The sequence below is a fragment of the Cucumis melo genome, chromosome 7 (genome assembly GCF_025177605.1).
Source record: "Cucumis melo cultivar AY chromosome 7, USDA_Cmelo_AY_1.0, whole genome shotgun sequence".
Classification (NCBI taxonomy): domain Eukaryota; kingdom Viridiplantae; phylum Streptophyta; class Magnoliopsida; order Cucurbitales; family Cucurbitaceae; genus Cucumis; species Cucumis melo.
The window spans coordinates 23,459,927-23,486,509 of NC_066863.1; the positions used below are offsets into that span (position 1 = coordinate 23,459,927).

At 30.0% G+C, this 26,583-nt stretch overlaps 3 protein-coding genes across 7 annotated transcripts; all 3 read left to right on the top strand.

Moving 5' to 3' along the window:
• Positions 1-8,637: 8,637 nt before the first annotated feature.
• On the top strand, positions 8,638-12,196 carry LOC103493023 (pectin acetylesterase 8-like). 2 transcript variants are annotated; one of them, XM_008453638.3, is made up of 13 exons: positions 8,638-8,935; positions 9,339-9,466; positions 9,605-9,687; positions 9,957-10,086; positions 10,194-10,273; positions 10,382-10,468; positions 10,558-10,682; positions 10,776-10,836; positions 10,974-11,027; positions 11,117-11,194; positions 11,304-11,409; positions 11,485-11,630; positions 11,745-12,196. In XM_008453638.3, coding segments are annotated over exons 1-13 (1,206 nt in total). In that variant the 5' UTR covers positions 8,638-8,933; the 3' UTR covers positions 11,871-12,196. The 2 variants fall into 2 exon arrangements, with proteins under 2 accessions (XP_008451860.1, XP_008451861.1); XM_008453639.3 differs by having other exon boundaries at positions 8,639-8,830.
• Positions 12,197-12,965: 769 nt separating this feature from the next.
• LOC103493024 (uncharacterized) lies at positions 12,966-17,029 on the top strand. Its single transcript, XM_008453640.3, has 5 exons — positions 12,966-13,196; positions 13,281-13,350; positions 15,381-15,490; positions 16,368-16,482; positions 16,672-17,029. Exons 1-5 carry the CDS (start codon positions 13,133-13,135, stop codon positions 16,754-16,756), a joined length of 444 nt encoding a protein of 147 aa, XP_008451862.1. The 5' UTR covers positions 12,966-13,132; the 3' UTR covers positions 16,757-17,029.
• A 3,310-nt stretch (positions 17,030-20,339) lies between these two features.
• On the top strand, positions 20,340-24,107 carry LOC103493025 (uncharacterized). Of its 4 annotated transcripts, none has more exons than XM_051087066.1 (7): positions 20,378-20,922; positions 21,580-22,018; positions 22,196-22,653; positions 22,819-23,013; positions 23,120-23,250; positions 23,401-23,511; positions 23,815-24,107. In XM_051087066.1, the coding sequence occupies exons 1-7, from the start codon at positions 20,758-20,760 to the stop codon at positions 23,879-23,881; spliced, it is 1,566 nt and encodes a 521-aa protein (XP_050943023.1). In that variant the 5' UTR covers positions 20,378-20,757; the 3' UTR covers positions 23,882-24,107. The 4 variants fall into 4 exon arrangements, with proteins under 4 accessions (XP_008451863.2, XP_050943023.1, XP_008451865.2 ...); XM_051087065.1 differs by having other exon boundaries at positions 20,380-20,922; positions 23,099-23,250; XM_008453641.3 differs by having other exon boundaries at positions 20,340-20,922; positions 21,580-22,653; positions 23,099-23,250.
• The last annotated feature ends 2,476 nt before the right edge of the window (positions 24,108-26,583 follow it).

The following is a 26,583-nucleotide window of genomic DNA, read 5'->3' on the forward strand; positions in this document are numbered from 1 at the left end:
TTTAGATTTGACTAAACAATTTTTTTAAAAAAAAATTATACACGATCGTTTACTTTTTTTTACACAATCGTTTAGATTATTTTTTTACACGATCGTTTAGATTTGTGTACACGATCATTTATTTTTTCAAGATTCTTTAGTACACGATTGTTTAGATTTGGATAAACGATTTTTTTTTAATTATTTTGGTACGGGATCGTTTAGATTTATCTACACGATGGTTTGTTTTTTTACACGATCGTTTACAATTGGCTACTCTAATCTAAATGATTTCTTTCAAGATTCTTTATACACGATCTTTTAGATTCTGCAATTTTTTGTGCACGAAAGTTTAGATTTGGTTACTCAAATTTAAATGACGTAAAAAAAAGAAGAAGAAAATAAGAAAGACGATGGAAAGAAATCGCAGAGAAAAAAAAAAGAAGAGGAAAAGAAGAAAGATAATGGAAAGAAATCACAATGGAAAGAAAGAAAAAAAGAAGAAATATAATGAAAAGAAATCGCAGAAAAAAAAAAGATGATGAAAAAAATTGCAGCGAGAAAGATAAGAAAGACGGAAGGGCAAACCTGAAATATTTAAAAAGTGACTAATTTTATGGATTTTGTCACACGGGCCATAAATAGTTTGGTGTTTCGTTACTTTCATGAATATTACCCTATAATGCTTAGTTTTAACTTTAATAATTTCAATTTTTTATAAAAATCAATAATTTCAAGATATAGTACCCATTCATTTCAAAATATATTTCTTTTTAAAATATCATTTCATTAGTATTTATTTGTGAAATTTGGCCATAATATTTAGAAATTTTTTACGATAGTTTGATTTAAGTATAAACATTTTCTTGGTAGATGATAAATCAAATAAAATTATACATATAAATACGTATAAAAATATCAAACCAAACATATAAATATTTAAATTTTAAATCCATTTTCAAGAATTCAACATTATTTTCATAGATAATTTAAACCCCTTTTAAATCTGTATCACTTCATTTGTCTGCGTTGCAAATATGACAAGTTTTTCAATAATAAATTTAACTAATTTGTTAATTCATACTTATTAATTTTAAAATATCAAAATCACCGTCCTTTCCCTTTTGCACACGTGTGAGCCACAACCCTCCATCCTCCTTTTTCCCAAGCAATATTCTACGAACGCTGAACAGAAAATAGCCATTGGTCCAATTTTTCTTATTTTGATTTCGATCTTCAGCTTTGGTGACCCAATGGACGAATTTTTGTTATGAGGATGATTTCTACGAAATTGTTGACCTAGAGCTTCAATACGCAAATGAGCAGCAATCCCCAGAGACATGCAACCATGGATTGGGCTTCAAAGGTTGAAGATGAATTCTACGAAATTGGTGACCTAAGGGGTGAATTTTGTTGTGAAGCTTCTAGACAAATTATGACTATAGGTAAAAGAAAATGCAAACAACTATATTAATATTCTTCTACAAATCTAAACAACTGTATTCCATCTGGAAAAGAAATTGCCTCACAAAATCAGAGGAACTAGAGAAAAGACAAAAACTTATTTATGGTAATAAAACTCAATATATATCCAAAGAAAATTTTTCTTTTATTTATCTAATTAATTTTTGTTATTTCATTTTTAGGTTGCACCAATTTCCTTCTTATGTGCATCATGGTCAAGCCTTGAAAATTATGAAGTTGAAATTTATTTGCTAAAATAATTCATTGGCCTTGAGTTTGTTAAATCACCCTAAAAACTCAATCAAATACCAATTTCATAGTAATTATTAGAGATGTTAATTCACGTGACTATTGAAACCACCAATTAATTGACGACAATAGAAAGCAATCCTATGATGATGTGATAAACTACAACTATGTGGCAAACAAATGACTAAGAAACTACTCACAATTTGATAATCATATGGCAATCTAAAACCAATCAAATGATAATATCACTAAGTAAAATTATATAACAAAGAAAATCATATGGTAATCGGAGTAGTAAATAAACTATTAACTAATTGAATGGCAATCAAATAACAATTGGATAGAAATTAGATATCAATCAGATACCAATCGACAAGGATATTAGAAAATTTGTCAAAATACTCAACCAATTTGAAATTAAAGAAAATTTTAGTAATCATCAAAATACTCAAAGTCGACTTAAAAGAGCTTCATTTAGTGTTTGGTTGAAATTTTTTAAATCAAATTACAAAATATAAAAGAGGATATTTTAAGAAATAGTAAAATATCGAAACTATTTACAAAATATACAAAATTGATCAAACTGTAACTAATTTAAATATTTTGTTATATTCTGTAAATAGATTTTTTTTTCTATCTATAACAATTTTTAAAATAAAAAATTTGGTTCAAAATGCAATTATTTATAGAAAAATTGTCAAAAATGATAAAATAGACGAACTATTTACATTTTAGGTCAAAATCATAAGTAATGAGTTTTCGTTATAGAACATAAATTGTTTATATTTTTTATTATTCTTAAAAAAAAAAACTCTTATTTATACTCGCGGATAAAACACACCACCATTGTTATATAACATTAAACATAACCATTAAAAAAAACAAAACAAAAAAATTATTTTCTTATAAGATAGTTGCCAACTAAATAAAATTAAGAAAAGAATTGAATTTATATTTCAGTAATTTAAATTTATTGTGACATTACCATTAATGTGCACTATGATAAAATCAATCAAAACTTCAGAAAATAAATGTGAAACTGAAAATTAATGCACAATTCCGGCAACATCCACAAGATTGAAATAAACACACAATTCATTATTGCTGTGTTCTTTTCTTTTTTAAATTATTATTGTAGTCATCATTAATATATTCATAATCACATGAAAGAAAAACATTTCATGCATGTGGTTTGGCCAACTAAAATATTGGTGATGGTGAACCCTTTTTAATTTATCACTCTCTCCTCAACTACTTCAATCAATTCAGACAACTTAATTGTAACAAAAATTAAATAAATAAACGCATAATTTTCGTATATACTTACATCTATATATATATATATTTGAATATTTTTAAGTACAGCAAAATAAATCGAAAAATTTAGTAAGTATTATATTTTGTAAATTTTTTCCTTAATTTTATCTTTTTACGACAATTTTTCTATAGGATCTTGAATGTAATTTATAATAATTTTAGTTTGAGAATTTATTTTCAAACTCATTTTAATTTTTAATATAGTGTAAATGATTATTAGTTAAACTTAGATACGTATAAATAAAACAATATTTGTTGTTTGATGTATATATAAATAAATTATTCATGACAATTATTAGTAAACTGTCATTAAAAATTTGTGGCAAACATATATATGCATACAGTCTTACACATTTATTATAATTTATTAACTAGTTTAATCTTTTAAACTTAGCCATGACTTAAAAGGGAAGTTTTAAATATAATCTTTAGGTAGGGTGAAAGTGTAAATAAATGTGATTTGGAAAGTTAGTTATAAAAATGTGTAAAAGTAAAGTGCTTTGAAAGGAAAAGCATTTATATGATATTTCTTTTCTTGCAAAAAAGTGATTTAGAAAAATGTTATACACACACACACACCAACAATGTTTTAGGTTCAAAATCAGTGTGTTTGGTCTATGGATTTTGTTAAACTCGTTTGTATAAACCAACCTATGATTGTTTAACATCTATTCTACGATTAAACAACTCTGCATATATTACCTAAAGTGTCCCTTCAATGGTATGAGAAAGACAGCAATTGGAAGCTAATTCGAACCTAATTGAATAGGGTAATACACAAATTACCATTTAAACAGAAATTATTTGGTAAATCTCTTGTTTCTTGGTTATAAATTAATATTTAGTTTTGATTAGACACCATTTGAAAAAAAAAAAAAAAAAGTTTAGTATCCAATTAAGACAAAGGAAATAAGGGATGCTAAGTTTGTTAACCACGTGGGTGGGATGGGACATATGTCCTAATCCTTCACTGTCCGTAAGACTATGAGTAGGAACTTTCCTCTATCATCATTTCCACCATCCCTTATATTTATATAATCAATTAATATATATAGTGTTTCTTTAAAACCTTGCATTTTGACTTCTACTCACACATACAACCCACACTGCCTATTCACATTTATTATTTTTTTTTTAATTGAAAGTTCGACCTTATGTGTAATAAATTGTTTAATTTGAAATAGGGTCCAATTATTTATTACCATTTTTGACATGTAGTATACTAGGCTCAAATGCTCACTAACAGAAAGAATAAAAGTATCATATGGACACATTTGTGTTTTAAGTTATACCTTAGGCTCTGTATTAAAATCTTTTTTTTTTTATCAGTAATAGTTTGCATATTCATAAAGCAGAAGTATAGTTATTAACTAAATTCTAATGACAAAACTATTCTTAAATCTTTTAAATTTAACTTGATTATTAAAAAATAATAATGCATGAATGGAAGGATCTCTCAAAAAATAAAGAAAGGGAGTGGGGAGCAAAAATGGACGCGTTTTTATTGGACAACAGCTTTTCCAAGTTGATGTGTAGGGGCAGGAATTGTATGCGGCGAATTATAATATTGATGCACCGTCAATCGCTATCTCTCGTTCATCACTTATCACCGCCATCCACTTTCGTCTCCTCAAATCAATACCCTCCACGTTTGTCCAAATATTGATGCACCCGATTCCTCCCGCTTTATATCCACACTTTTTTCACAATTATATATAATGATAATCATCATATCATTTTTAAGACCCATAGTCACGCCTAATTTTAAAGATTAAAAACTATATTTAAATTTTAAAATTAGGCAACTAATTCAAAATTAGAGATCTTCAAGAAAAAAAAAAAAAAAAAAACATTAACTAAATTTTATTACACTTAATTTAGTCAATTTTTTTTTTTAATTTCTAATCATTTTCCTAAAAAAATTATGAGAAAAATAAATTTATACTGAATATCTTGAGAAATCTCACAAAATAGAAAAAACAATTATTAGATATTGCATTGGTGCATTTCACTTCATTAATTCTTACCTTTAAATATGTTGGAAAAGTTTGGCCATGACAATAGTGAAGTAGTTTATTAATGAAAGTGAGAGTTTTAAATTGACATGCCTTCAATTTTAGGTAAATAAATTGGTTTTTTTTTTTTTTTTTATATATCAGAAGAGCAAATTAAAATAGACTTTTATTTAGGGTTATAATATTTGGTAAGATGCTTTTCAAATCCATACATGGCTTTTATGAAATTTCTTATTATAGTTTTCATCTTTCTTTAATAAATGTTTTAATTAAACCAATTATTTTAGTTTTGAAAAAGCAATTTGATTTTTAAATATATTTATAAAAAATCTAGTACATAACATAAAAATTTAAATGCTTCATTTTTTTTAAAAAAGAAAGGTTACTGAACTTAGTAAGAAGCTTACTAGTCAGACCCAATAGCCTACTCTATTGCTCCCAATCTCTTATAGCCTATCAATTCCAATTACAAAATTTGGAATTTTTATTCATTTGCTTCAATAAATTGGCCAATGATCCATCAATTTTCATGGTCCTCCTCAATCAATTAAAAACATCTATTTATGTTCTTCAAAAAAAAAAAAAAAGTATTAATACTTTATTTCATTCCCATGGATAGGATTTAGTTTTCTTTTTCTCTTTTTTTGTTCAATGAAAATCAGATTTGTATTATATATGTGAAGTTCCTATTTATTTTGATGTGGTTGATCTATTTTTATATAGCTGTGGGATCTACTTATTAATTATAGTAGTTTTCTAAAAGTAAATATGAAAGTGACAAATTATGGTTATTTTTACATAGATAAATTGTTTGTAGGTTCGATTATCAATCAATGGATGATTTGAAAAGGGGAAATACCTTTCAAACAAACTAAAAGGGAAAAGTAAAAATGTTATTTCACATGTCAATCATTGTACTATTTTTTATTTCATTTCCTTTATATTATATAAGTTAGAATATAACTGAAGTTTGGTAATAAAATAGTATTTAGCCAATTATATAGTATTGGATGATTTCAATTATTATAGCTTATGATTAATTAAAATATTAGTAAATCTCTATTGTGCTGTTTTGTCATTGTATTTATCATTTTCAATCTAAATTAAAATAGTTTACATTATAAATATATATTAAACTAAAATAGTTTGTATCCATAACAAATTTTATTTTCAAAGGCAAGTATGTAATGGAATGGAGGATTTGAACATGATATTTCCTTTCTTCAAACACATACAAGTGACGATCAATTAATTGAGTTCAATTGGTAGTATTGTATATTTAGTTCTAATAAATTATATATTTAGTTTTAACAAATTTAGAACCATGCACTTTAAATTTGAAAATAAGATGCGTGTGATCGAAATTTAGATCGTGGAAATACAGGAGTTATATAATGTGGGATTATAGGCAAATAGACATATATTTGGGTTGTGAGTATAAATTAAAATCTATATAGTATAAATATAATGGTAAACTATACTTTTATTTGGACTGAATTATATCGTCATTTACTTTTCACCGACTACCCAATATATTTCCTTTAGTATATAATATATAGTTTGATTATTAAAATTTATAATTAAAACTATTGATTAAACATTAATCAATAGTTTAATTATTGATCCCCTACCGTGCTAGAAAACAAACATAATTGAATAGTCAATTAATAATTGGAGGTCGGTAAAAATTAGTAATGACATCATATTAGAATAGCGTGGCCCTAAATAATAATTTCATTAAGATTGTTTTTGCATGCTTGTATATAAAAACACATTTATTTTAGTTAATTTAACGTTCGATTATACAATTTCGAATTTTTTAAAGCATTTATTTCCCACAACTATAAAATATAAAACTATTTCAATTTATTTCACATCGACCTTCAACAACTGTGAAAGGTAAGTCTATTTTTATATAATATTACACCATCATTTTTCTTCTTCTTCACTAATATTGTTATTCATTTTTAAGTTTAATCTTTTTTATTGCTAGTTGTTGTTGTTTTTTTTTTTTTTTTAATTTGATCTTTTTACGTGGATGTGTCATATTTAAATATTTGTTACTTTGTCTATTCTTCCAGTTAAATAATGTTTTTTTTCCTCTCTATACTTTGAATGTAAGATTGTTTAGAAGTGATCTTCTAAACATGGACTTCTTTTATAATTTAGAAAACAATATTAAAATAGCATATATATATATATAACATGGACACTTGTTTATTTCTTACTGTTGTAATATAAAGAGAGAACGTTAAACAAATTATATTTTAAAAATATTTAGATGCATTTGTGTATTCAGTATTACTTTTTCTTTTTTTAATATTTTATTGTTATCTTTGTAATTGAAGATATGAAGAGGATGGATGCACTTCTTGAAAGGTGTTGTCCAACTCCATGTTAAGTCTTTAGAGAGTTAATGTAGTGTTATAAATCTTATTTAAGAGAATATCTTTAGTTATTTTTACCTATAATATTTGATTTGAATAATTTAAATAACTATAAATCTTTTTCCATACTTTTCATTTGCAAAATAGTTTTTTTTTCAAGCGATTAAATGATAAATATTAAAAATTATTTAGAAGTATTTAAAGCGAGGGATTGGTTATTTCCATAAAGAAAAAAACCAATTCTCCCCTCTATCCTTTAAAATAAAAAGATTGTCCTTTTGGTTTTTCTTTTTCTTTCTTTTTTTTTTTTCAATCTTCTTAAGTTTTAATTCAATAAACTCTATATATAAAATTTGATGAAGTTAAACCTTTTATTTAATTTGATTATTTACTTTTAAAATTTACAAAAGAAAAGCAGTGCATAAGTTATACGGTGGGCATCCATCCACCAAATAACTTCTCGTACTATTTCCTTTTTCAAACATTTCACTGCTACGTTGTAGACGAAACGCGTAGGGCCCACAACGACAAGATTCGTCATTCCATTTCCTGTCAGTTGTTGTTACCCGGGTCGGGCCGGGTCATAAAAACATTTGTTTATTATTATTATTATTATTTTTTTTTTTTAATTTTTAATATCTAACCCCTATTTTCAACCTTTTTTTTCTTCGTTAAATTATAAAAATGATTATGGGTTTTATTTAAGGTGTGAGGGTAATTTGAGTCACATGAGACACTTTTAAAAGTTTCATTTTAATATAATCCAATAAATTTGCACAAGCTATAATATTTTTTACTTGGAGGATGTTATTTGATTTATGTAAGGGTTATGGATTTAAAGTTGTTGTTAATATATTTTTATTTTACGAAAAGAGTTTTGATATATCTTTTTGTGTATAATTTTTTACGGAGTATGGTCAAGATTTTTTAATTTCTTTAGTAAAATAGAATATATTATGTTTTTCTTTTGTCAAACCTTCCGTAATAGCACAGATGTTGATGGAGTCATATTGCTTTGACTTATGTAGAACTATACTTGATTTAACAAATTTTTTAGTAGAAGTGAACTAAGCTTGATTAGTTGATTTAGCAATTTTTTAGTATTCTTTTTTTTTTTTTTTTCAAATTTAACAATTGTTTATTTTAATTTAATTTGTTTGGGCTGTTGGACTTGGAATAAGTGTCGAATCTCGAGTTCGACGCTCGAAATCCTAATGGTGTCTAAACATGAAAATACTGGCATTAACAATCACTGTAGTCTCCTTATATAAAACTAACACACATTTCAATTTATCAGACCCAATAAACGAATCAGCTCCCATTTTCCCCTTCTACGTTCGAAGATCCTTCAAAACCAAGAAAAAATAAAACCCATTTGATTCCCCATAGCTGACTTTTCATCTTCACTTTCTGCTTGAGGTATTTTTAGCAAACTTTTCCTCTTCTGCTTCCCCTTTTTTCTTCTTCTTTTGATAAATGCTGCTCGGTTCTTCTTGTTTCCAGTCACCATTTTTCCCTTTCCATGTGGGTTTTCTTTCTTGCGCTCTCTCTCTCTCTCTCTCTCTCTTTTTCCTCTTATTTGTTAAACTATTTCTTGTATTGTCGTAAATATATGCAAGTTCCTTTTGTGAATTTAGTATGTGATTATGTTGTGTAATATAATTTATCTTCTTTCTTGTCTCTTCCTCTGTGCTTTGCGTGTTTGTAATTTATTGATTTTTCAAGAGATTTCTTGCTTGTTGGTGTTTTAGTCCATTTGGGTTGCTTGTTAATTAAGCAAACAAGTTGAATCCATTTTTAGATTTTAAATCTCCCATTAAAAAGATTTCATGTTTTTGTTAGTTTAACAATTTTGTGGACTTCTGATTGTAACTGTTATTGCTTACCTGTTTTTGTTTGTGAATGGCTATCGGTTATATGTATGCAGGAAGAAGATGGGGTGTGAAAAGTTTGGGCTATGGCTATTTTTTGTTGCTTCTGTACAGTTTTTCCTTAAAGCACAGTGTATTAATGTAGGGATTACTTATGTTCAAGATGCTGGTATCAAAGGAGCTGGTAAGAAACTCGAGCATCTCGACTGATTGAATGTTTGATTTAATGTTTAAATTAAGTGCCTTGTCTTGAATTCACTTTTAATTTCATTAAGAAAATCTTGAGGAGATTTAGTTTTGTGATTTATGAACAACTGTGCAGTTTGTTTGGATGGAAGTCCTCCAGCTTATCACTTCAGCGACGGGTTTGGCTCGGGGATCAATAATTGGTTGATTCAACTCGAGGTTTGTTCTTTCTCTTCCACATGAAGTAATGAAGCCCTCTGTAGAAGTAAAATGAACTGAATTAGTTGCCATATTGGAAGAAACAACAGATACTTTGTGCAAGTTTTTTGTAAAACAAAACATTTGAATGAAATTATTATAAGCCTTTAACTTTGAATTCATTGGCAAGTGTAGTTGAAACAGGTTTGGACAAATTCGGTTCAAGAATATACTCGATACTAATCGACTGATTGTTTGTTATGCTAATTTCAACTTCGTATCATTCATAGGGAGGAGGCTGGTGCAACAATGTCACAACTTGCCTCCAACGCAGGGACACTCGTTTAGGATCGTCTAAGAAAATGGTAACCCAGCTTGCATTCTCGGGAATTTTGAGCAATAAACCGCAGTTCAATCCAGGTATGGCTTTGGCTGAACAATATGATTTTATTTGTTCAGTTCTATCTCAAATGAACGCCGTCTAGTGTTTAGTGAATAACTATAACAACAATACTTTCATGCCACAGATTTCTATAACTGGAACAGAATCAAGGTTCGATACTGTGATGGATCTTCTTTTACTGGAGACGTTGAAGCCGTTGATCCCGTAAGTCACAATTGTTTCAAGATTTGAAAGTTTAGATTCCTTTACTGACCAATATGGTTAGAATAAATGAACTCCGTCATTCCTTTGCGTTTCAATACCTTGGATTAGGCTACCAATCTGCATTTCAGAGGAGCAAGAGTTTTTCGTGCCATCATTGATAACCTACTCGCCAAGGGAATGAAGAATGCAAAAAACGTATGAACTTAACTTTCTTTTTTGTTACTACACATCATAATCTATATAAATATCCTTCCCACAGATCTAATCCGATGTTGCTAATATAGGCTATTCTCTCGGGTTGCTCAGCGGGTGGATTAAGTTCCATTCTGCATTGTGATAACTTTAAATCTCTACTTCCTCCTACCACTAAAGTGAAGTGCCTCTCAGATGCAGGATACTTTATCAATGCGTAAGCTCAAATCGTTTGTTTTATCTCCGCTTTCTACGTTCCTGTTGGTACATCTTTCCTATGTTGATCTAATGTAATAATGATAAATACCAGGAAAGACGTCTCTGGAGCACAGCACATCGAAGGCTTCTACAGCGATGTAGTTACCACCCATGTATGCCTCTCAACTATCTCCCTCACATTTTTACATGGATACAGTTACATTTAGTTCATATTTTGTCGTTATCTTTGATGTCGACAATGAATTTCTTTTGAGCAATAATATTGCCATGCTTTCTCAAAATTGTTCAGGGTTCTGCCAAGAATTTGCCTATATCATGCACGTCAAAAATGAAACCTGAGATGGTAAGTTGTACAAATTCTCAATTTCATTGCTTCTCAAGCACTCCATTTGGCAGGATATGTATTAATGCTTCTCAAGCAAATTTCTGCAGTGTTTCTTTCCTCAAAATGTGGTTCAGCTCATTCAGACTCCAATATTTCTTGTAAATGCAGCTTATGATTCATGGCAGGTTAGAAAAATCAATACTTCCTAAATTCTAGCCCATCTAAAAATATGTAAATCTTTCAACATTTGAAATCAATCGTTTTCTGAGTTGTCATGTTACTGAAACCATCCAGATAAAGAATATATTGGCACCTGGTGTTGCCGATCCACACGGTACTTGGCACGAATGCAAGCTCGACATCAAAAACTGCTCGCCGATTCAGCTTCGTATCATGCAGGGTAAGAGATTCAAACTCTGCAGTCTTCATACTGTTGGAAAGTGCTGTATTCTAATCTTTTCTTGTTTTGATTTAGACTTCAGGGTTCAGTTTTTGAGTGCATTGACTGGGGTTGGAAGTTCTTTATCAAGAGGATTGTTCATAGATTCTTGCTATGCCCATTGCCAAACCGAAATGCAGGAGACGTGGTTACGATCGGACTCTCCCATGCTGAGTAAGACGGTAAGCAAACATCAGTTATCAATCAATCACGTCTTAAGTTATTACAGGAAACATGAATGTCATTTTCCTTTGTTCTTCAAAGTACTAACTGTTTTCTCAAATTCGAAAATGCAGCCCATTGCAAAGGCAGTTGGAGACTGGTTTTTCGACAGGGCTCCGTTCCAGAAGATCGACTGTCCTTACCCGTGCAACCCTACTTGCCACAACCGCATCTTCGAATCGAAAGACCACCTCGAATGAGGGGTTTAGTTTATTATCATATTTACGTTATAGTTTACGATCGAAAAGATATAGTAATTTGAATGCAATTTATGAGAAAAATGTAGAGGGAATCATCATTCATCCAAGTGCTTGGAAATAAGAAACGAAGGCCATTGTGTACCAACCGCAGGGTGTGTCTTCTTTTACCATTGTTGCTATTTGCTTATCATCTACCTTATTGTTGAAAATTAAACATACTTCCATTCAATGTAGATTTCTCTTCCGAAATCAATTACCTTTTATTGTAATAATAATATTTTTTACCCTTTGTAGATTTCTATTATAAGAAGATTAATTTCACTTGATATCTCTGTCATTTTTTTTTTCATTCGTTTGAGCATTTCAGAATTGACCTGATAATCTTAAACCTTTTATAAGCCACATATATGGACTTGTTTATCTACTATTGCAAGTATTAAAATTTGATGCTTGGCATATAGTCGATTGTACTTTGACAATGTTGGAAGTGGAACATCAACCTTGAAGTTGATAGAACATAAATTATGTTAGATCTTTTAATGAAAGTTATACTCATGTTAGCGACATTTAACGGGCGATATATAACTAATTATCTAACTTGTTAAAAAAATCTTCTACTCGTAAAAAGTTTAAATTATCATGATAATTGTTTTGTAATTTGAACCAAAAAATCTCTTCAATAATTTTAGTTTATTTTGTTTTATTTTATTGAGGTATTATTTTAAATGATAAAATTATTGACTATTTGAATTTATCAAGTAAAATTTTGTTATATTTGTAAATAAATTGGTTCAATTTAAAACCATCAAAAGTTGTTCAATATTTATACAATCTATAACGAAAAATTAGAAGAATGAAAAATAAATAAATAAAAAAAAGAAAAAGCAGTAAAATTCAGCATCCCAACATTTTAAAATTAAACATTAAATAGGCAATACTACAAACAATCTCCTAAATATAAATTTGGTTTATGAATTTGGAAATTTCCATCTATTAAACTACAAATTCAACCAATTTGAACTTTTGATACTTTTAGAATAAAAAATTTATATTTAATAATTGAAATAAATTTGTTAGACACAAAGATTGAAAGCTACCAAATGTAAATCTACTAAATAATCAGAAGTTTATATATTGGGACTAAACTTCGACTTAGAAGTTTTCACTTTTCAGCCATTTGACGACTTGCGAGTTCTTTGCTAGAGCTCAGCTCACTCCTTCATTTCCATGGAAGCTTAGACACCCAGTAGGTTTTTGCTTAAATGGATTGGGCATTCGTCCACAAAGCTTGGGACAAATGGGCTTCCGGCAGCATTGGCACCTTCGGTAACTAACGCCGACCGACCACCATTTTCAATTCGTCGATATGCTCAAAAACGATTTTAATGGATATTTGTTTGTTTATCGTAGGTCAGCCATTGAAAGCTGCTCTGTTGATTAATTATGACCCAACTGGACCTTCCCGCTTGCTTTCAACCATGTAAGCTGTCTTCGTTGCCCTCTTGAATATGCTCATTGCTTGCAATTTCATTTGTTCCTTCTTGAATGTGTAGGGTTCTTGGCGATTGATATTACTGTACAATTCACTTTGGAATATTTTGTTTTATTGAGATTAAACAATCGTCAAATTGAAGTTGCATATTACGCGATGAATTGTTTTTATCTCCAAGTAGTTCATCGTTCTCTAAGTTGGATATATTATGCCCATTCTAATGTGTTTCATAGTTCTACAAGTTCTAGTCGCGTAGTTGTTCTAAGTCCAGATTTCGGATCAGAGGTAGGGCAGGAACTTTCTGACAGGCTAGAAATGGATTATTTAAGCTCTAATTTTTTGGGTTTCGTTGTGTTTTAACTGTTAAGCTTGTTGAGACTGTTCTATAATCGGAGATTTTGTCTTAGGTTTTCTGTTTTGGGAAATTGAAGCTTATAAAATCTTCAAATTTGCGCAATATATATGTTGTTCTTTAGTTTTGAAAAATGAGGGACATGTTTAATAATAAAACTTAGAACTCAACCCCAGCAGCTCCAAAACTAATTTGATCTCTAACCCTAAGATTGACTAGATTATTTAGTTAATCAAATGAACCAACGCTTGGATAAATCTTAAAACTCTCATCAACTCTTGATCTTCAAAGCACCCCACAAGTAAGATAGATCCATTCTCACTTGAATGCTCCAAATATTTATGCATTCTATCACAAAAACATATTGACATAAAGCTTTATATAGCATCAAAATTAAACTTTAGATATTCTATGGGCCATTTCAAGGGCTGTAGCCTCGCACTTTGTGACTATAATTAGCCATGATTTATATATAGCATAAAAAGGCAAAGAAAATGGCTTAAAACCGAAAATACATTTGATAAATACCAAAAATCCGAAATTCTTTGTCTTTTAATCAACGAACCATAATTTGTAACCATCCAAGAGTTATGAAGTCCTGCGTGAAGTCTTTGTTCCTAAAATGAAACTTTATTCTTCTTAAATGCAACGTCTTTTGATTGTAAATTTGGGCATGGTCTTATCTTCAAGTTCTTTTGACACAATTAAGATTCCTCCATTCGTATTATTTGAAAAATAGAGAAAAATATTGGTAAATAATTTTAATTTCTAAAAACAGAACCTCCCCCCTCCCCAAATGTAGTCAAATGGGGCTTAACTAACTTAACACTTAATGTATTTTGTTTCCCTTTTTGGTCTCTTCTCAAAATCTGCCCTCTTGAGCGTGCATGTAGGAGGCTGAAGGCCCAGGTTTGGCGCCTCACAAATAAAGCATGCCTAAGGTGCTCGCCTTTTGTGAAGCCCCGAGGCTCAAAGGCCTACGCCTTGGGGCTTTATTTTTAAAAATAGTAATAATTAGTTCAAGGCGAGGCTCACAAACAAAATAAGGCATGCCCAAGACGCCCGCCTTTGTGAAGCCCCATGCCTTGGGGCTTTTTCATTATTTTCAAAAATAGTCATAATTAGGGATTATACTTATTTATTAACTAAAAAATCAAATTTACTAAGCCTAAATGCAATATTTCTTGTGTTTAGGGTTTTTTTTTCATATTTCCACTTCAACTATGCTTTCTCTTCTTAATGTAGTACTTGTATGCCTAGTGCCCCTCACAAAAAAGGACCCACGCTTTTTTTTCACATCTTGCGGATAAGCCTTAGAAGACGATTGTGTTTTCATTGCTTCTTGAGCTTTAATGAACATTGTGAACATGAACCTGAAGCATCCCTGTTTTAGGTTGATGGAGTCATTTTGCATTAGACATGTTCTTGTGTCTAAGCTTTTGCTTTCAATCATTTTTCTCTATGTTTTTTCAGGATGCATTTATTTGTTTAAATTATTTTAGTCCTCAAGGTGGTTACAAGTTAAATTATCTCTGTTTTTCCCTAATCCAACATCTATCTTAGAAAGATGAATCTTGTGGCTGTGATCTTCTCTGTGTATTTGTTTTCATTTTAACCTGTTTTGGAAGCTCAAACGTTTGTTGGATGTTTATTGTTTGGCCTACAGTGCAGAACAAGAAGGAATATTGCTTAATCCCATAGAACTGAATCAGTTTGTCGATTTCATCAAACGTGACAAACCCCAAAATGAGAGTTTCAGCATTGGCTTAAATCAATGTAAGCATTCTTATAGGCAACAAAATTTAGAAGAAAAAAGAAAAAGTTAGTGCCAGTGGTCAAATCGACTTGTTTGCTTCAGAATATTGTGATTTTTGTCCTGTAACAATTTCCTGTTTAGCTGTTTTATTTTCTAAAATGAAAATCTCACAGGGAACTTCCTTTCTGCTTTTTATTTAGGAAAATTATTTTAAATGACAGAACTTCTAAAAATACTTACAAATATATCAAAATATTACAATCTATCATGGTACATATTTTGCTAAGTTTTGTAACTATCTTGGTTCATTCTACTGTGTTTGAAAATAGCTCATTATTCTTTTCACAAAGCAAGTTAATTTAAGATTAGTTAAATTTAGATTATGTCAGTTAATGTCATCCTTGAAAAACGGCCAATGCCACAGAATGTATAAGCGTATAAATTCTTTTCAGAAAAAAGAAAGTGTAATAATAATATCTTAAGGACGAGGGCAGGATAAAGTATTCTCCGTTAAGTCAAAAGGAATTGCGAAAAGAAGAAAACGAAAAGAAGAAAAAACCTCAAAGTGAGTTTGGATTACAGAAGAATAAAGCCTATAGGGAAGTGTCGATACTCTAGAGATAAAAGATTATCTAAAAACCAAGAACAGCAGAAAATTTCTGATATCAACTCAGCTTTTCTATCTTTACCTTTAAAGTTGGGATGGGTTCTTTTAATATAATATTCTTGTGAAATAGCAACCACATAATGGACGAAAGGGCTTTTACAAAAAGAAACTGTATAACAAAAATTAGCTTTGCAATTGCTTCCTGTAATTCATGCTGTATTGTTTACAATCTATATATATAGTTTAGTTTTCATCCGGGCGAATCTTACCTTGATGGAACTTTATTTCAGACATAATGACATCAGTTCATGAGAATTGGTTTTGTGCAAGGTGCATGAACACTATAAAGCATGCCGGTGAAGGTGTTATTATAGTGCAAACAACAGCATTTATTTTGATTGCTATGTAAGTATAGTTTACTGCTAAAAGTGCTTTGTTTTTTCCACTTATCCAGCTACATTTTAAGTTTTCTTGCGTTGGTAGAGAATCGACAGAATTCGTAGTGTCTTCAGCCATAAGATCCTTAAGATCCTTATATGTGAATACTATTTAAACTTTTTTTTTTTTAAAGAAAGGTTCTCTTAATTTTTATAGGTATGATGGTTCAATTGCAGCAGCATCTCGGGCGATGGCAGCGGCCGATCAGTTATCGTGGGTATTAGCCAGGAAAAATCTCTAGTTGCGTTAAAGTAAAACCTTGTGTGACAAATCTTTCTTATAGAAAAAAATGACAAGTCCTTGACCCATTGTCTAACTGCTGTAGAAAGCACCAGAGTTTTTCCTACCATGATGCAAAATTTTTCTTTAAACAAATTATAAAAATATAGGACTGCTACGAGTGTTATCTAATATAATTTTTCAAATGTTAAATAGGATCAAAGTTGTAGTGTGGATGTCTATGTAATACTTTCCTTTTTGGGATTTGAATTTTATTGATTGTGATTCAATTTTCTTTGTCTGACGTTTATATTATATAATATATAATATATAATCTTTTGTTCTATAAGTTGTCTATTGTGCCAAGCAGGAAGGTCAAAAGAAATTAGGTTCAACTTCTTTCTGAAGTGCTGTGGTTGCAATGTCTTAATTGTAGGGAGCTTGCTGCTCAAGATAAGTTTTTGGCAATATTATTTTATCAGACGTTTTCGAGAAGAAAAGTATCTTTTGTTTTTTAGTTAAAAATGGGCCTTTGATTTTTTAATTGAAAACATATGTCTCAAGCAATTGAGTTATATCCGTGGCTATATCATTATAGTTTATTTAAAAAACGTAATTTTACCAATTACATTATTAATCAATACCTTGGAGTTGTTTCATATGAAACTACCACTAGTTTAATAAACATTTTATAAGTTGTAATTGTTAGTCGGGAAAAAAATCCATGAAGTGGTACGCAGGCAAAGTAGTCTCAAGAAAATAATAGTCAAGCTTCCAAATCTTTATTATCTAATCAAAGTTTAAATAAACTTAAAAGGGAATTTTATTTGTAGACAATAAAATTAAGGAATTAAGGGGTTCAGTCCTTATTTATAGAGATTTAATCATCATCCTTAAAAGATTCTATATAGCTTATTTCAAAAGGGTATTATCATAGGGTGAAAAGGAGTCAAAGTCTCATTCTTTCTTTTCCAAAAGTGAAAATGATCTCAAAGTCAAATTTCTTTCTTTTGTAGAAGAAATCTTTCTTCTCCTACTGAATTTGCTTTAGGTAAAGATGGATTCGTGGAATGGAAAAAGATTGGTGAAGAAAATCCAATATACTAATGTGTTTGTGCACATGAACAACCAAACATTTTTCAAACATCTTCTTTAAAAGAGAAAAAAGAAGAAAAAGAAAATGCTATTTTTCAAAAATTCCTCTGCTAACTAACGGCTCATTCAGATTTAGTATTGCATTTTTCTTTTTATTTCTTCCATTTCCATTTATCGAATCTCTTTATTATAAAAAAAAAAAAAAAAACATCGGACTTGTTTTTCTTTAAAAATAAATGTCATTTTCACCTTGAACTTATCGGCTTATATCAAATTTAATCTATCTAAATATCAAATTTCTCTAGCTAGTATAAAATTTTAATCTCGAAATTAACAAATTGTATCAAATTTAACTATAAATTGATATAATTATCGGTACACTTCAAATTTACAGCCTACCAATAAAAATAAAAATTTTCTTTTTGTTAAAGAAAAAAAAAAAAAAAGCAAAACAATTTGTTCAAAAAGAGAAGATGGAAGAAAAAGGTCAAATATCCAAATCATATTTCATGTGACCCAAAAGAGAGATTATAAGAAATACACAATCATTTCACTAAAATTTGAAGATTGGCTCTCATGGATAAAGATTCTATCCATGTGCCCAAAAGTTTCATTCTTTTCATTTATTTATTTCACATTTCTTCTTTTGTATTTATACATTGAAACGCTAACACTTTTTTTTTTCCTATTTTGATTCATTTTAAATTATATGTTTTCATATAACTATAAACCATATCTTTATAAAAAAATCCTCAAAAGATTTGATGTTTGTATGATAGGTGTTTGAATTATAGTTCTATTTTCACATAATCCCTCTTTTTGAATACATTTGCTTCACTAAACAGGTGGATAATGATTCTATTCTAGTGGCAATATTTAAAAAATTAAAACTTAACTAAGGGACCTTTTGCTACTTGTTTTAGAGGTTATTAATTTGAAAAAAAAAATATTATTAGAAACACTTTTGAAATCGTGTGTGTTTTTTTAATTAAATAAATTGTCACCATAGTCTTGATTGGTTGTTAAATGATTTGCATATGTTTTAATAAGATGTCGAAAGAAAATATTGTGTGGTGACGAACTACTGTCCTGAAAGCAATTTTAGCGTTATCATGGTGTCAATTAAGATGTTGGTTCTCTCCAAGGTTAACACGACTTCTCTATTTCAACGTACACTTGTCGAAGTAAGAAATAAAATCAAGATCAAGAAAAAATAGGAAGCACAGTTACCCATCCAATTAGAAGGTGATATAGGCGCACGCGATAACAGGGTTATGCTATCACCATAAACACATTTTAATCTTACACCTCGACTGCCTTAATATTTATACCTCTTGACATTAAAAAAAATTATTTAAACATATTTTTTAATTACAATAAAAAAGTCTTTTCTAAAAAAATATTTACCCAACCTTTTTGCTTTACAAAATTAAGTAATGCAAATCTATAGTATATTTGTATAATATGTAATGCAAGTACTATAGTATATATGTATTTTTTTTTAAAAAAAAACCCATAGTATACGATATTATAACTATGTATTAATCAATTCGATAATATTACTATATATTTGCCCACACATTGATTGACTAATTACTTAAATAAATTTTCAGAAAAAAAAGAGTTATGACCAATATATCTATATTCATTAATGTCTGACTTGAACAACCAATTAAAATGTACACTAAAAAAAGATTTTAAAACATATTTTTTTATTAAAATTGTTAGAAATTTTTACTTCCACAAGTAATTATGTATATACATCAACTATAATTATTGGCATAACTAACATGTTGATTAACTTTAATAAATGATACACCAACCAATAGATTAACAACCATCATTGATGAACTTTGATTAGCTGCTATTATTCATATACCTTTAACAGATATAATGACATTGTGTGGTTTTAACTTTGGTTATATTTATGTTATGAATTTAAATTTCACTTTTTAAACAATAGTTTTATGTAAATTATACTAGATTTTCAATATATACATGCATATCAAAATCAGGAAATTTTAATAAAAGCCAACCCAACATCTCAGTCAAAATTAAGATATCACATATAAAGTGGTCTTTTATTTTCCAAATTTGATATAAACAAGAATATATTTGAATTGAAATAATTAAAAAAAGAGTTGTTATTAAATATAAAAAACAAACTAAAATATTTTACGAATACAATAAAATAAAATATTATTGTAGACTATTATCTATGTTGATTATACATATAGATAGATAGATGCATAGATAGATGCAGTAGTTTATTATATGCTTGCATGTATATGTGTATATATATTTTGTTATATTTATAAATATTTTAAAATTTTTATTATTTAAAATAAAGTGATATAATTTTTTTTGCTGGGATTAAAAAAGAAAAAGAAAATGGGAGTGAAGATCCAAAAGGGAAGGCCCAATTCTTGGGCCCGGTGGCCCAGTGGTGCAATTTTCGAAGGGGGTCGGGTCAGGTGTTTGAATTTTTCCCCCAAACGGAGGCAGAGAAAACGCCATGTTCTTCGTTTTTCAATCTTAACAAATTCAATAATCATTAATTCGTTCTTTAAGTCCCACACTCAAATTTTCTCTCTACTTGGGTTCCTTTCATTTGCTTTGCTTTGCTTAGCATTTGGATAATCAAATAATCTATTCAACAACAAGAAAGGGACTCCATTTCCATTTCCATTTCCACATCTCTGCTCTGCAAGTTACTTTGTCTCTTTCTCTCATCTACTCATCACTATGTGCTTCCCAATCCCACGCTTTCTCCTTTTTCTTACTTTCCCAATTCTTCTTATTCTTTCCCTTTAATCTTATATTGATCTCAAATTTCCCTATAATGGACTCCTTCTAGATCTGGGTTGTTTCAATCTTCCCCCTTTTTCTCATTTTTCATGGACTAACAATCGGTCTTCCTTCCGAGGGATGGGATCCAGTGGAAGTAAATCGTCGAGTAGTTCGCTGCCGGCGCAGGAGACTCTCTCGTGTTCTGGGAGAATCCTTAGGGGGAGATCCAAAGGCCGGAGAGTTTTTCAGTCTGCTTGCCTTGGTACCCCCTCTGGATCGCACCATAGCGACAATGACGATAGTGTACGTGATTTCCCCCTTTCTCTTTGAGATGGGTAGCTGTTTTTTTGTTGTTGTTGTTGATATTGATTTCATGGGGCTGGGTAATGATTTTTGAGATTTGAATTACAGCATTTTTGTGGGTTTTTGTTTTTGTTTTGTTTTAGCTGTTGGTTTATTTGAATAGTGGCTTGCATGAGATTCTGTGATCATGAGTGCTGAATCATAAAGAGACAGAACTTTGCTTCACTGTACTTCGTATTAGTGAAGCATTTTGATAAGCTTTCTGAATTAATTTGATGTATTTTTCAATGGAGAAGTCAACTGCTTCATTTTCACTGTTTGTGATTCTAAGGTACGAAAAGGGGACTTCCTATTTGCAGAAAAATTTAAAATTTCTCTTATGTTGTTCCACTATAAATTTTTACATTCGAGTCTGAGTTTGAGTTCGTGGTATTTTAACTTTGCATTGTATGTTGTGTTTTGATTCATGTTAATTTGATTGTTTATATTTTGAAAGAAATGATGTTTTGCCATTTAAATTATCGATTACTGAGGACTAAAAAGTGTTTCTCCCTATTTTGCTTTATTTTCTGATGTGCAGTCTTCATCTGTATGACCAACATTGTGGGCTGATACACTATATAATTAAGTTCTCCTTGTTTTTGGGTTATGCTGCAGGATTCTGAAAGTGAGAACAAAAAGAATGCTCAAGATTATTCATCTACAAATCAGACTGCTCAAGCATTAGATCAGATGAAAGTTGAGGGCTACAGGAGGGTAAAAGCTGAGGAATCTGTTGAAATGCCTTGCATATCATCGAATTCTACGCTTAATGGATGGGATCAAGCAGGTGTTGCTGTTACAGCCCCCAGAGCTGGAAGCACCTCTGCTCGTGTAACTTCCCTGCAATCGTTGAACACTTCGAGTAACTTCCTTTCTCGCTTTAGTTTCATTCCTGGTAATGTAAGCTTTAGACTTAGTAGAGCAAGCAGCTTAGGATCATCTAGATCTTACCCTGTGTCTTCAACAAATCTCTCAATGTTGAATGATGAAAACGAGCCTCATCTATCAGACAGACCTGCTAGACGCTTGGATGGTCAAGATGAAACTCAACAAGGTAGGGACTTGCTTCCTGCATCAGTAGCTAGTGAAACTCATACTCAATGTTATGGAGACAGTCCTGCTAATTTTAGGTTAAATACACAATCTTCTGGTCTTTCTGATAACTTACCAGAGAATCAGTCAATTTCTTCTACCCATGACATGGCTGGTGCTTGTAATAATTTTGGAGTAGGGTCAGGAAGCCTTTCCCATCCTCGAACTCTACCTGAAAATGAAAGCAGTGAGATTAGACAGTCTGACAGGCGGACCGGATCTAGAGAACCGGTTGAGCGGAATTTTCGTTTTAGTCGGACACTTAGTGTTGGAAGACTCCGTGATAGAGTTCTTCGGAGATCATCGCTATCTGACTTCACATTTTGTCCTCCTCAACAAGAGGGAGATGAGAGAGATGCAAGTCATAGTGGCGATGACCAACATGTATGGACTGCTGAGACAAGGGGTTTGGCATCTGAAGATAATGTTATGAGCTCACCAACAACATCAGGTTTTCAAGCTTCTAGTCTATCCAGTTCCCTTTTCAGCACTCAAGATTTTGAAGTGGATACTATCCGACCTAGAGAAGCTAGATATCACGATCTGCTGGAACACAGGTCAAATTTCCTTGAACGGAGAAGAAGAATACGGTCCCAGGTTTGTAATTGTTCGTTGTGGAGTTCATTTTTATGTTATGAATCTCATGATAGGGACAATAATAGTATACAACTAATGTAATGTTGGTTATATTTCATAATAGGGGCAAGTACAAAATTTTGCTGAGTATCTTACTTTTCCTCTCTTAAATTCACTCTCATGCAGGTTCGTGCCCTACAGCGGCTGGGAAGTCGCTTTGAGAACCTATCTGGGCATGAGAGATCATGTATATTATCCGGTCAACATAGAACCGGTCATTGTACTTGTCGTATCAATAATCGTGACACAAATATAAATGATAACACCAGTGCTAGAGCCAGTATATCAAGAATTGTAATGTTAGCTGAAGCCTTATTTGAGGTAAATTAACATGTGATCGCCTTCTCTGCTTAGTTTCCTCACATTTTATCTATACTAGTTGAATCTCTGTACTTATTTTAATTAGGTTCTGGATGAAATTCACCAGCAATCTGTAGTTTTATCCTCCCGCCCTGCATCATCTATTGGCTCTCTACCTGCACCGAACGATGTTGTAGATTCTTTGCCTGTTAAATTTTATTCCAAGTTGCAAAAGCATCAAACCGAGGAAGCTGCCCAGTAAGCCTTCTATTTTCAACACAATAAATTCTCTTTCTTGTTTAGCACATTCTTACCACTTACCTCTTCTTTTCCTTTTTGCAGTCTTTCATGTTTAGTCCTACGTTTGTCTGATGTGTTCTTTTGTCACTGTTTCACATAAATCTACAGATGCTACATATGCCTGGTTGAGTACGAGGAAGGAGATAGCATGAGAGTGTTGCCTTGCCACCATGAGTTTCACGCCACATGTGTTGACAAATGGCTGAAGGAGATTCACAGGTATTATTGGGTCCATGTACCCTTTTCTGCTTCTTGAATTGTTTACAAGTTAGCATACATAGAAGGAATGCTCCCATTTTCTGGTATTTTGGAACATGTCTATTACACATCGTACAGTCTTTCAAAGATATCATATCTCATTGGGTGGGCCTGACTTCACATTTCTCAAGCATTAGATACATTGTGCCACGAGTCAGGACACGCTGAATAAATGAATCTTACTGTTAGACTCGGTCGATGTGCATGTTTCTAATGCTACTGAAGATCGATCGTTCTCACTCGCTTATCTGCGTTATTATGCAGGGTATGTCCACTTTGTCGAGGGGACATATGCAGCAGATCTGATGCGTTGTCAGACGATGTCAAGTGAAAGCGATTCATTTCCCAAACACGCTGTCTTCTGTATATCCTTAGAAATCTTGAGCGATGGTTGGTAGCTAGAAAAGTTTAAGGGGAAAGATGATGGGTTTGAAAATGATGGTGAAATTCAGGTTTTTGTTCTATAGTTTGTGGTGCCTTTTTAAAAGAATCAACTTGCTAGAGTGTTTTAATGAGAATGGATTCAATCAGTTGAGAAAATGGTTTTCACAGAGAAATATATTTAGCTTTTCTCTTGCCCTCTTGTTCAAGGATATGAATAAGGTAATGAAAATCCCTTTCCCCCAAATTTTGTTTTCTTATTTCCAAGTGATCCTTTATAAATGAAGTTAAGAAATGAAGCCAAATTTCTCCACCAATATCTATATATATATATATATATATATATATATATTGATATTTTGGGCTATTTGGTGAGAATGATAAACTAAGTGTTGCTCCGCAAGAATTTGAAGATTGTATTAATTAAAAACAAAGTTATACGAGGTTTGGTAGGAGATTTGAAAATTGAAAATAATTAAAATAATAACTATTATATTTCTTTTGAGAAAAAATATCACCTATTATTAATCAATTTATAAAAATAATTGAGGTTAAATCTTTTGTAAAATTGTTATTTTATTCATATAATATTATAATACATATTTTGATTTAACAAAAATGAATTGACATTGTAATATGAAATACCATATGTGTTCATTTTACAAGGGAGGGAGGATAAAAATATTAATTAATCAAATTTTTTATAACTATTGAAATATGTAAAAGCTATTTGATCACCTAACACATAGTTTTGAGTTCATTCGTAAAAGTTATGTGCAAAATATTTGTTGGGGTAGTTGAGTTCATATTTTTAACAACTCAATACAATTCTTTACTTTTAGAAAGTTTGCAATTGCATAATACAGGGTTGATGAAAACAATCTTTTGATTTCAAGTTATTATTATGATATTTCATAGTAAAATCTTTTGGTGTTAAATTTTGAGTGTATGAAATATGTATATCATAGCATATGTGTTGGATAAGTATATATTCAAACTTAAATTCTATTTGATGTATATGTATAAATATGAACTTGGTTACTATTTTAGACCATAGACATTTTTCGTATTGTTGAGGATATTCTTTTTCAAGGTTGCTATGTAAGTTTGAGTAAATAATAACTAAAAAAATTATGAAATTTAAATTATAATAAATGTAACTAAATTTATCTCTTAGAAACATCAATTCATGTATGTTGTATATGTTTAAAATTGTTGCATACAAAATGTCATGCATTTAGATTAAGAACTATCATAAAATGCAAATTAGTATATCGTATTTTTAAATTTAATCTTATAATATTTGAAATATTTGATTGAGATATTTTTCTAATTAATTTATATGAAAGTTTAAATTAGAATATTTGTATTCCTAATTGGATTCATTTTATTTGACAAATACTATGGTAGTATTTATCTCTTATATACATTAAAATTATATAATGTTAATATTATTTTTCAAATATGAGAATAAGTTTTTAATATTGTCTTTAATTTTGTTTGTTTGTCATGCTTGCGTTGAAACCTATTTGATTGTTAAATATTTAAACTATTCTCATGTGAATTTTGTGAGTCTTGAAATTTTATATATAGTGATTATATATTTTGATTAAATTCTCTTATGACAAAGTTTATGAAAGTTATGTAATTACTTCTTAAACCCAAATATGATTTAATGCACATGAAGTTGCATAAATTAGTTAGTGCTCATTGTTTTTGTTGTGCATTCATAGTTGCACATGTCAAAACATCTTTGCTCTTGGCAATAACAATTTGAGAGAGAAAGTTTGAAACATTATATTAGCTATTGAGCATATGTTTCTATAAAAAAAATATATGGTAAATTTCAATCAAATAATTTAATAACATTCCCTGAAGTGAATGTTACAATATCTAGTAAGATCGAAATTATGTTAATAAGAAAGAAATGTTTATTTGATTAGAACCATACATATTTATACGAGAATTTTATTTTTCAAATATGTTTTGGAAAATATACAATAATCTTGTACTTGTCGTACGTTAAGAATCTATTTGAAAAATTAAAATCCTTAACGTTGAAATAGAGAGTGACGTATGAAAGCAAATTTTGATAAATTATTTGTATTTCTCGAAGAAATCATGTTTTTTATTTTAACCTTATAAATATGATATTATTTGGATATCACGAGTAACTGACAATCTCATAAAGAGATGATTATTCTTTTTACCGATTTATATATGGATGAAATATTTAGATTTCCTTTTAATCTCTTTGAGAGAATAAGAACAATTGATATTTATGTGTTGCATATAGTACATTTATGCATATTATACTTAAAACTAAACAATACATCTTCAAGATTTGATAGTCTTGATATACTTTACTATCTTTGTAAATCTATCAAAGAAAAGTTTAGTAAAATGGAAAGGAATATGTTGTAATCGATAACATATCTACAGAGATTGATTATAAGAATAATATATGATACATATATATTATATATAATCTTCTGCGGTTAGTGCATATATGAAAAATTTGTCTACTTTTACTTCTCAATTATATTATGTACACATTCGTGTAATTGATATATATGCAACAATGAACCTGAAGTTCATTGATCCAAATATAATTTTATTTGACATGAGAGTCATTTTGGATAAATAATGAAA

Excerpts from the sequence above, each read along its gene's own strand:
- LOC103493024 (XM_008453640.3), top strand. The coding sequence starts at position 13,133 with ATGGATTGGGCATTCGTCCACAAAGCTTGGGACAAATGGGCTTCCGGC. Across the intron at positions 13,351-15,380 it reads TCCCGCTTGCTTTCAACCAT|TGCAGAACAAGAAGGAATAT; the intron begins GTAAGCTGTCTT and ends TTTGGCCTACAG. Across the intron at positions 16,483-16,671 it reads GCATTTATTTTGATTGCTAT|GTATGATGGTTCAATTGCAG; the intron begins GTAAGTATAGTT and ends TAATTTTTATAG.
- LOC103493025 (XM_008453641.3), top strand. The coding sequence starts at position 20,758 with ATGGGATCCAGTGGAAGTAAATCGTCGAGTAGTTCGCTGCCGGCGCAG. Across the intron at positions 20,923-21,579 it reads ATAGCGACAATGACGATAGT|GATTCTGAAAGTGAGAACAA; the intron begins GTACGTGATTTC and ends GTTATGCTGCAG. Across the intron at positions 23,251-23,400 it reads CAAACCGAGGAAGCTGCCCA|ATGCTACATATGCCTGGTTG; the intron begins GTAAGCCTTCTA and ends ATAAATCTACAG.
- LOC103493023 (XM_008453638.3), top strand. Across the intron at positions 10,087-10,193 it reads TAAACCGCAGTTCAATCCAG|ATTTCTATAACTGGAACAGA; the intron begins GTATGGCTTTGG and ends TTCATGCCACAG. Across the intron at positions 10,274-10,381 it reads ACGTTGAAGCCGTTGATCCC|GCTACCAATCTGCATTTCAG; the intron begins GTAAGTCACAAT and ends ACCTTGGATTAG.